This window comes from Hevea brasiliensis, chromosome 16, assembly GCF_030052815.1.
Source record: "Hevea brasiliensis isolate MT/VB/25A 57/8 chromosome 16, ASM3005281v1, whole genome shotgun sequence".
In the NCBI taxonomy this organism is placed as follows: Eukaryota; Viridiplantae; Streptophyta; class Magnoliopsida; order Malpighiales; family Euphorbiaceae; genus Hevea; species Hevea brasiliensis.
Window position 1 is genome coordinate 55,066,710 of NC_079508.1, and position 11,218 is coordinate 55,077,927.

The 11,218-nt window shown below is 32.0% G+C and overlaps 1 protein-coding gene across 3 annotated transcripts; it reads right to left on the minus strand.

The window, feature by feature from the left end:
• Positions 1-1,850: 1,850 nt before the first annotated feature.
• LOC110662329 (F-box protein At2g26850) lies at positions 1,851-6,555 on the minus strand. Of its 3 annotated transcripts, none has more exons than XM_021821278.2 (6): positions 5,763-6,555; positions 5,151-5,639; positions 4,953-5,032; positions 4,643-4,821; positions 3,999-4,073; positions 1,851-2,386 (listed from the first exon to the last, which is right to left on the minus strand). In XM_021821278.2, exons 1-6 carry the CDS (start codon positions 5,847-5,849, stop codon positions 2,199-2,201), a joined length of 1,098 nt encoding a protein of 365 aa, XP_021676970.2. In that variant the 5' UTR covers positions 5,850-6,555; the 3' UTR covers positions 1,851-2,198. The 3 variants fall into 3 exon arrangements, with proteins under 3 accessions (XP_021676970.2, XP_021676969.2, XP_021676971.2); XM_021821279.2 differs by adding an exon at positions 2,696-2,791 and having other exon boundaries at positions 2,245-2,386; positions 5,151-6,555; XM_021821277.2 differs by having other exon boundaries at positions 5,151-6,555.
• Positions 6,556-11,218: the final 4,663 nt, after the last annotated feature.

The following is an 11,218-nucleotide window of genomic DNA, read 5'->3' on the forward strand; positions in this document are numbered from 1 at the left end:
GAGGTATACAAATGATGCGTTTTAGTTGGAAAAGAACAAGAAGACTCTTCATTAGATCATAAATGGATATGTGGGTTATGAATGATGAGTTGACTTGGCAATGTTTTGGCTATAGATAGCAACAGACAGTTACCGAGGATCCCTCTTTTTATATGTCAAAACCCATTGAAGGATAGTTTGGAAGCTATAGGAGACCCAGCTCTTCATATATGCATGCTTGGAGGAGTTGGGTTTCCTTCTAGAAAAGATCAAATTTTTTCTAATACTATGTCTTCTCAAATCTCCATTAATCCTTCTTTCTCTGCAAGTGCACCCACAAGTCCTACTTCTTCATTGTTTCATCAAAAAATGTGTTTCTACAGTGTGCCTAATAGTCCCACCAGGGGGATGTTGGATGCTACGAGTGATCTCGGAAATACGACGACGACCACCACCACCACAACTACAACAACTCCAGAAACTTATGAAGATGCGAATGTTCATTTAGATGACTTTGAATTTGAAACGAGCCGTCGTTTTGATGCAGATCATTTCGTTGAAGATGGCAATGATGGTAGCGATTCAGAAACTAGCCAGAAATCTGAGGTTGCAATGGATGATCAACAAGAAGAGCGAAGAAAGTTTCAAAGGAAACGTCATGAGTCACTCCCTGCCATGGCATTTGCTGATGATTTCTTTTCTGATGGGAAGGTCATGCCACTAAATCCTCCACCTTGTCAACAATATTCAAATGCTAATGCTAATAATATTACTAGTGACAATAAAGTTGGCAAGAATTCCTCAAGTCCAACTTCAACTTCACCTTCACCATCACCAAGCAACCCAAGTTACCTATTTAGGATTCCATTTACGAGGAGGAGTTTGTGGAATGATGATTTTGATCCGTTCATGGTGGCTTTGGAGACTGTTAAGGAAGAGAAAAAACGAGGGAATCATAGACGGGCCCTGTCCATGTTGCCTTTACGGACTTGCACCCAATGGGATCCCGATGAGTTTATGGACCACGAGCACGAAAGATATAGCCCAAACAACCATTTGAAGCTCAATGGATCAGCAGCTCCTATTTGGATGGGTACTCAGAAAGAAGGTTTGAAAAGCCCAATAAGGCTAGCTGAGCCCAGGGGAGTTTTGTTTGCAAGACGGGCTAGAATGGTGAAAATGGGTTACAAATATCCCAGCAGACCCACCGCAATTGCTCCTACTCCTACAGAGCCGATGGTGCGGGCAGGAGAGAATGCAGGACTATCCGCAAGGCCTCCCACTACAGGAAACAAGTGGTATAGAATCATGAGCTTTACGTTTGGAAGTTCATTCATGATCAGAAACAGTAATGAACACAAGCAAAGAGATCAAATTATGGAACTTTCAAGGCCCAAAATATTAAGGAAATTAAGCTTTAGCTCTAAGAAATTAATCCATGGCCATGAGGAGAAAGAAGCATCTCAAATGACCAAGATGACCCTAGTCAGATATAGACCAAAATTGCTTTTATGCATGGGTTATGGGGCAAAATTTGCTAAGTGAATGACGTTATTGTCTCTGTACTCTGTAGAGTTCGTAGAAAGCTATCCCTACCTGTTTCTGGGATGTTTGTAATGCTCGGATTTTTCTATTTTTTTTTTTTAATTTTTGTTTACATATATAGGACTTGTGTCGTACCCTTTGATCTTGATCTTGAACTTGCTAAGGATGAATATCTCTTGCGTTCACAGGTTGAAATATTCTTATCAAGAATTAAAATTTCTATTATATTTCTGCAACATAAAGTTTGAAAGTTCTGCAATCGTAATCGTGTAGATGAAATTTGCATCGATGGGGACATTTCACAAGTAAAATCAGAATATGAAATCTATTGTAGAACTTTTGCCAAGTGAAATTTTTATATATATCAATCATGTCTTGGATTATTGTACATGAAATTTGCATCAACGGGAGACATTTTACATAGATCAGGATCACATGAAATGGACACGAAATCCTGCCTCGAAAAAAAAAAAAAAGAAAGAAAACAAGGAAAAAAGAGGAGATGACATGACCTCCACATTTATGCAGCTGAATCAGAAGCCTATTTTTCAACTTTTACAAGCTGCTTACATAAAAGTGTAAAGTGAAAATTATCAATCTTGAGTGGAAGAAGTAGAGGCTTCTGTGATTAAAATCATCATAGTAACTATGTTCAAATTTAAGCTTGCAAAGTCCTATTCCAAAACTTCAGTTGGCCAAAGCTGCTTCCATCTGGAAATTTCTTCTTTGCTATTTAGCTTTCTGATTCCTCCATAGAATCCATCTGCTTCATTCCCTTCCTCCCTATGGTCTTTCCTGTTGATCATTGTACATCTCCACCGCGAGCCACGAGTGTACTGATGGAACTCCAAAACTACAGCGTCTGTCAGCACAAATTTAATACAATCAACCCAAATTTCAACAGGTAAACATTATTTAAGAGCACATTAAACACCACAGTTTTGCTCGTGACTGCGAAAATTCAGTTCTTTTTCCATTAACAACACCAAAAATATTACTCAATTTGGTGTGTTTACAAGTCCTAATGAAGTAGTGATTGTCAAAATGTTTTTCCTCAGTTAACAAGACCCTGGCAAATTATAACAGGTTCAAGGAGTTTTATCAACTTCCCTGGCAAGTATGGCACAGATCCAACTTTTGAAAGAAAAAGATATGGAAGATATTTATTTACTTTCTTATTTTCTTTCTCAATTTCCTTCAATATTATGCGTTTGTGTTTGTCAATTGTCCTCCTTTTTCCTCTCAGTGCATGGTGACACAAGATTACCTAAATTTGATGTCAACACCAGAAATTAAGGTAACTCAGAGGTAATAGAAAAGGAAAAAAAAAAAGAAAAAAAAAAGAAGATGAATTGACATCATTACTCGAATCTGAAAAGTGAGACCACTGATAAATAGAACCTTCCTGAAAGCTAACCAAAATAGAATATGACCATTTGAAGATAAAAATTGGTCAATACAATTAAAAAAAGAAAATCACAGAAAAGCTGAAAACCAATCATCATCATTTAGCAGGAGTTTCAGGGGATTTATTTAATCATTTATTTTGATGAGAGAGTACATGAAGTTTCTAGGGCCAAAACAAGTGAAAAATGATATCATCTTGTAGCAAAAGTTCCAAAAGCAAAGGCTATAAGAGATGAAAATATTTTCATCATACAGCACCAAACTTGACACCACTTTTTGAGCAGGATTATACTTGTTGGAATATAAAACATATTCTCTTTTATCAAGTTGCAATTAGCAAAGGAGAGAAGGGGTCCTTTTTGATGATGTAACTTGACTAGTGGGTCATGTAGTGGGTGCAGTTTGCTTAAAAGACAATTGAGGTCCATTAGGCAAAGAAGAAGACAGAAAATTGAATGAAAGATGTGAAGCTTACAACAATAAGGTTTGCAGCCACCACATAATAATAATAATAATAGATTCCAACTTAGCAAACAAATGAAGATCCATGAGAGACACTATGTTCTTTCATCAATGTGGTTGGCAATCAATATTCTACTGAGGCAAAGGTTATCATAATATTGGTGGAAGGTATGACATACTGACAGGGATTTGTCTTGGGGACCAATCAAATAAGCATTACTTGTGGTCCATATATTGAAAATTGGGATTCAAGAGAAAGACATTCCTAAAAATGGGTCTAATGTGTGAAAGTAAACTTTACAGTCATCTCATCCACATTTTAAGAGGAAAGATGTTAATGGAGTCTTTTCTTGAACATAAGAAATATCATTCAAGTATACTCTTCTTTCTCTGAACTCTCTTTATTTCTGCCTCCAATATGTTTAGCTTCTGTCTCTTAATGTTGCAAGACAGAGAATCAGAAGAACATTTAGCTATTGGTTTTAGACTTAATATATATGGTCCGATTCCCCAAATTTAATTTTCTTTTCTCTTATCTTATGGGGAATCACACGGAGCATAAAGTGAAACTTGCAAGGAAAAAGAAGAGGAAGAGATGAACTTACTGCTATTATGACACCTGCAATAATTTTCATTCCCATCACATGACTCCAAGTGACCTACAACACCATACCACCAACCTGCAAATGCATATGGCATATTCAATAAAAATATTCAATTATTCCAAATTGTATTAAAAAAATTCTACATCCACATGTTTGTATTTTTTTATGTTTATGTAGGCATGTTTAAGGGCAAATGAACTTAAAAATACAAAAACTAGTCCTCTGCTGTCTCCGCATCTTGCTGACAAAAATAGTTTTCTATGAAAAATTTTCCATAGATTTTTGAGTTCATCAATATATAAATCATTTGTCTCGATCTTTTCTTTTCCAGTCAATGATGCTATGATTAAGATTGAATTGGTCTTCTATCATATAGATTATGTTGAAGTTGAACAATTATTTTTGTATTGGTTCTACAAAATCTTGGAAAATATGACATGGAAAATCATTTCCTGGACATTGTTTTCACGTTTCAAAGTTTGTCTAAAGGTTTTCAACTAATTGTGCAAAATCTTTCCTGAAAACATTAAATTTAAGAAGGCAGAAATGAATCAATTTTCAAGCAAACACCAGATTTAATAATACTCTGACAGATAAAACTATAAAGAAATTCTTCAGATTGGACAGAGGTAATAAGAACAAACCATAAGGGAATTCTTTGTTTCTTCTCCACTGAATCTCAATGTGATCACCAGGACGTAAATCATTCAAGCAATCAGAGATGTGTAGATCATGTGGGGAAGTGTCAACAGGTGGTGCTCTAAGCCTTTCCCATTGCACACCAGTTTCTATAGCAACTGCTCTCCTACCATGTGGTGGGTACCTGAAATGGACAAGTCATACAAAATTAACTCCACTAGATTGACCTAACCATATTGATATTCATTTCCTCATTCATTATTGAAACACCAATGACACTAATGATCCAAAAAAGGACAGCTTATCCTCCATTACCTGGCTCGAAATGTGTCAGTCTGGGGATCGTAGCTAAGTTCAGCATCATAGCATGATAACATGAACCCAACATGCCCATTCTGCAGTAGAGCACAAGCAGTTGTTATTGGGAATAGAATTTATAAAGCAACACATCATTCCTCCAGATTATTTTGAATTGAAAACAAACTGATACGTAAATATATTTCAATTGAATACCTCACGGTTGTAGACCTGAGCTGGGAACCAGAACCTGCCAGTCTCAACAGCAAGGTACCAGGACAAGATAGAATTAACACGCGAAGAATTGCTGTGCTTGAAATTATTATTATTGTTGTTATTATTATCATCCTTTGATTTCATCAAAGAAATAGGCCAAACTGTAGATAGAAGCTTCATCAAGCCTTTTTGCTTGCCTTGTTCGCAACTTCCAAAATCCTTGCTTGAAGCTATTTGAAATTGCCACTCCCTGTAAGCAGCACGACCAATAATCCTACCCCATTTTTGCTTTATGCGCCTCTCCCATAAGTGATCACTGATGCACCTTTCCCTCAAAGAAGTACAAACACAAGCCATAGTACAAAGCCCTGCAGTTGTTAGCCTCTCAAGAATGCAGTCCAAAGCCAATTCTGGCAAGTCCAAAATTGACATCCCTCCAGTGTCATCCACAGGATTTTCTAGCTTTCCATTTGAAGTCAGGTTCATTTTCTTCATGGAGATTTTAGAATGAATTGTAGTGAGATAAGAAGCTCTGAAAAGGGTATTCCTCAGGGACTCAAAATAAGGAAACAAAAACAACTCTTTCCAGAACCAAAGAGACAACAATCTCACCTCACTTGCCCATGAAGGTAATGTCTTGAGAGGGAGAGACCTTAAAAAGATGAAGGAGAAGCAAGTGATCAAGAAGTAAAGTAACATTTAGAAAAGGGGAATTCTATTTACGGGTCAAATTCAAGTTTGGCATAAATGATAAGGTTGAAGAAGATCAAATGGAGGAACCATTTGTGGAAAAAGCAAGGGTGAAAAGAAAAAGGGAAGAGTAGACCCAATTGTCTTCTCCTCCTCTTCTCCAACCTCAACGACACCCCACCTTAAAAAAAACAAGAAAATTAACCAAAGTGGGGATCTTCAAGAAAAAAATAATGAAAATAGCTTTCAAGATATGGGTTCCTATTGGTTGTGAGAAAGCCCACCAAACCCAACCAGTGGGCCTCCTCTTCAAAACTGTAATTAAGAACCAAATAAAGGTACTAATCTACTGAAACTCTGCAAAGAACAAATTCACTTTGGTAAGATGTCACCTATAACACAATTAACTCTCTGTCTCTCTCGTTCAGATAAACAGACAACTAAATAGCTGTCAATCAAAGAGAGGATTTTCACAAGAGAGAGAACAAATTGGGGGTTGTATTGGATGAACCCTGTAAATGAACAAGGGCCAATGAAATATGGTGGGGTATCAGGATCTGATATGAGTGATATGGCCCTCTGACACCTGGAAATCCCAAGAAAAAGAATGGGAGATCGTCTAGATACAGATACCCATATCAACAAAAATCTGAATTTTTGGGTAAAACAAATAAAAACACTGAAAATTTTATCAAAACCCAGTGAATACAGATCTGAGTTTAATTAGGTGGACCCAACAAACTCAAGATCTGTATTTTTCGAGAAAAAAAAAAAAAACTCAAGATCTGTATAAACTATTTAAAAAAAAACCCTCAATAAAACAACAAAAACTAAAAAAAAGACAAGGGGAGGAGGAAGGCGCCTCAGTCTATCATTTTCTTCATCATATACTCTCTCTCTCTCTCTCTCTTTCTCTGCCTCTGCTCCAAAATGGCAAACCCACAAGCAATGGACACAAACAAATAGAGAGATGGTAAATTTATGAGCTTTTTAATGGATGGTTATAGTTGAAGTTATGGGTTTTTTGCGTGGATAACAAGCAAAAATTGAAAAAAAAAATATAGCAGTCTGCCAATCTCTCTCTCTCCCCACTCTTTTTCCTCTCAATTATTTTACTTTCTGCCATGCTGATTACCCAGAAAAGCAAAAACAGTTGACTAACGTCCAACAGTTATCAGATGTGAAATTGGTGGCCATGGACGTTTTTTTTTTTTTTTTTTTTGGTGCAGGCAGCCATGGTTTTTCTTCTCTAAAGTCTCTGTCTATGGTAAATCAACAAATGGCAAAAAATTTTCCCTGTTCAGACAGCCCACAAATACAATCCTAAAATTTTGAGTATCTTAGATTTGCCTTGGCAACCATTGTCCATTGATAGATTTGGTCCCTGTTTGAAGGGAACTGAACTCTTTTCCAATTTTAACGTTGCCCTTCATTTTTATTTTTGCCCTGCATGCTCTTTTATTGTACTTGTAGTGGGACTAACAAGTCTAAGCTGTAGTGGGTAAGATTTAAATTCTCAATCTCAATTGAAATTTGCCAATTCACTTATAACTTTACATTGCTAAGTCAATTACAATTTTTATATTTAAATTTTTATTAGATTTCTCAATTAAATGTAGATTCTCTCAAAAAAAAAAAAATTTAAAATTTAGATAACCAAACGGGTAGCGGTTGCAGTGGCTACTTTGCTAGAGAAATTTTAGTGGGCATTGGGCTCTGTAGTAGGCCTTTTTACCTTCTTCCATATTTTTATTTTAATCTAAATTTTCTGTGTTCGTAAACTCAAATATGTTCAGCTGCATGGGAATTTAAATAATTAAAAATATTTCAAAATTAATAGTATCTTAAAATAAAATTTTTATTTTTTTATTACAATTTAAATATTAGTAATTGAATTATTAGGTGTAACAGTTCCTTAAATTATTTATTAAAAAGGTCAATTTATGAATAATGATTAATTAAGCTGATCAATCAAATCAAATTAAGACTATCATTTGTTTAATAAGGTGGTCAATTAAGTGTATTCTGCTTTGTATTAATTAATTAATTAATTATGTATTCTTAGTTGAATATAATTAAAAATTAAAAATTAAAAATGGATCAATTAATAAATTTATTATGAATCATGAGGTTCTTACTGTTGACTTGGAAATTTTTTATTATAAAAGAGTAATTAAGAAATTTTTATTTTAATTATGGTGTTTTATTATAATTTTGTTATACTATTTATATTTTATTGTTTATTTTTATATTTAATAAAATTTTTATGTTCTTTTCATAACTATATTTTTATAGAAAAATAATTTAAGTAAATATTAAAATTATTTTTAAAATATTATAATATGTTAAATTTAAATGGCAATTAAAATCAAATAAATTAAAAAAAAATCAATCAAATCAATGAATTAGGTGATAAATCTTTGTTCAAGCAAAACAATTACATGTGGGAGATCACAGTATTGCATTATTGAATATATGAAGCAAAGAAATTAATTTTTTTAAATGAGGTAAAAACAAAAGGTGGGTTAGTGTATTGAAGTTGGTTGAAGGAGTATATATGGTGGGATTAGAATTAGGATTAAGATTAGGAGGTTGAGATTAAGATTAGGTTAGACCTACCTGGTCAATGATTAATTGACACCTTGTAAAGCTATCTCTTGGTCAGTGGAGTGGAGTGAAGCAATGTGGCTTTTGTGACACAATTTCATCATGAATAATAATATTAATGTATGTATTCCAACAAATCAACTTTGGCAAGAGTCATACATACAAGACATTATCAAATTTCTTATTTTTTTTATATATTAAAAATTTATAAAACAATTATTATCACTTCTAATTTTAAGTGATAAAAGAATATTTAATTATTAAATTATTTATTATACATGAAGAAGACAAACGTGATAGTTTTAGAGAATCGTCATGAGAGAAAGTGCATAAAAAAAGATATTATTTTCATTCATTCTTATATGTCAGTTTTACACAATAATTAACTAAATTATCGAATGGCCTTATTTTTATAAAAATATATTAATAATTAATTAAATTATTATTTATCTTGCCTAATTATTTTTTATATAAATATTTATTATATTTAGTATAAATAAAGGGTAAAATTAAAAAAAAATTAATACTCATTGATTTTACTGATTATAAAAATACAAATATATATATATATATATATATATATATATATATATAAAAGGATGTAGCAAAAGATAACATTGTAATTGCAGCTTTCTAAAATAAATTTTGAGGAACTCAACTTTAATGTAATTATATTAATAAATGTTATACTTCTATTGATGTACAAAGAAGCATAGTGGACATGAGATATGAGAGCACTAAAGAATTTGAAACCCATTACTTTTTAGGTAATGATGTGCAAAATCAAGACAAGTGTTTGTAAAAAATAAGTGAACCCAAGAAATCTAATCCAATTGCATATGCTTTGTTCAACAAAAGGCCAAGATTGATTGTGGCCATTCACTAGCTCTTTCTTTGTTGGTATATATGTACCTCCACTTTAAGGGAAGGTGCTTTTTCTTCTTATCCTTCTTATTTGGTTTCATTGAGGTTCTCCATAATCTATGGAGCAAATAGCATAAACTATGTACATAAATATATAAGAAAAGTGTGTCCATGGATCCATGAGATTAAAGGGCATTTAGGCAATACCCTTTTGTTACTTTGAGATTTCCATGAGGCATGCAATCTTTTTGATGCTTTGTTTCCTAAAGTTGAAGCATCTCACTCATCAAACCCATCATCTAAATTGAATTTGCTACCCCACCAATTTTGTGCCCATCATTATCATCAATTAATGTGCATGAGTGGCCAACCAAGTATGAATTAAGTTAATTTTTTATTCATTAGAGTTGTCATCTTCAATTTTTTATTTTTATTTATTAAATATTAATAAAATTGTTAAAATTAATTAAACTAAAAATTTATTGATTAAATGCTCCCTTTATAAATTAAAAAATTAAAATAACTTAGTTTGATTTAATCAGCACATTGTTAAGTGGCAGGTTCAAATCTCACTCTCTCACTGTTCCTCCATAAGTTTGAAACAAATCAAAGCCCAAACATGTAATAGTGGATTTAAAGCCAACCCAAGTTCTCAAATCAAACTTATGATAAACTCCACATGTATTTGGGCCATTTGCTTCAAGAAGGCTTTATAAGTCCAAGCTACAACATTTCTCAATGTCCAAGATCACATCAATTAACTTGTATATGGGTTGCTATGACCTTCTCAATGTTCTTGAGCTAGCCAAGAGAATTTTTAAAACCTAAAATTTATACCATTAGACTCATCCTCTAAAAATGTACAAGATACCATGGCTAATTGTTTTGCTATTTACTTAAAGATTCCAAGAGAAGATGATAGCCATCCATTTCCTAAACAATCTAAGCTTGAATCTTTATGTTTCTTGTAGCTTCAAAGTTTTTAGATTGGTCACTAACTAGCTTCTTAAAATTATGTGTTTGAAACCAAATGATTGTAAAGATTTATTTTATTTATAAACAAATAAATAATTCTCATTTTTTGATATCTTAATTTTAGTCTATAAAATTCATTTTTAAATTACTGTTATTACGAAATTTTTTTGCAATTCAATCTATATTTCATTTTCAAAAGCTATATGGTTTTAGTAAAATGTTCAATTTAATCCCTGTACTTATTATAAAATTTTAATTTAGTATATTTTTTAAAAAGTTCAAAAATTAAAATTTATAAGTTAAATTTTTTTATTTTTTTAATTTAAATAAAAAATTTAGTTCAATTTCTTAATTTTGAGATTAAACTTCTTAGTTTCTTGATTTAAGTTAAAAATTAAGAAGTTCAATTTATTAATTTTCTTAATTTTTAAATTAAATTAAAAAAAATAAAAAAATAGCTAAATTTCCCGCTTTAAGCCTTTTTCAGTATTTCTCTCCAATTCTGGTAGTCAAGTTGCTATTTGCACTGCATTGGCTGGAAAGCCTATGTGAAATTGTCAATATTGCCCTCCAATATTTCATGTTATTTTACTATTTTTTTTCCTAATTTTCTTTTAAAAAAATCAAATAAATAAATTATATGGATATTATTGCTTTTCCCACGTGATTCTAAAAATTAGATTGTTTTAATTTATGTTATTTTATTAAAGACCGAAAATTTATTTTTTTTTTAATTTTAAATTAAAGAAATAATTTAGGACAGTATTGTTATCTGATTTTTAAACTAAAAATTGAAAAACTTATTTATATGATTCAATTTAAAATAACATAAATTATATTATTGTTAGATAATTTTTTTTAGTATAATTAATTTTAATTAAAATTTGAATTTGAGATTTTATAGTTTTAAAGACAACTCCAATATCACTAAA

Bases quoted from the DNA above. Each gene is read 5' to 3' on its own strand.
- LOC110662329 (XM_021821277.2), bottom strand. From the start codon at position 5,849: ATGTTACTTTACTTCTTGATCACTTGCTTCTCCTTCATCTTTTTAAGG. The intron at 4,822-4,952 runs GTAATGGAGGAT...TGTCCATTTCAG, and splicing joins ACTGACACATTTCGAGCCAG to GTACCCACCACATGGTAGGA. The intron at 2,387-3,998 runs GTAAGTTCATCT...TTGTGCTGACAG, and splicing joins TTGCAGGTGTCATAATAGCA to ACGCTGTAGTTTTGGAGTTC.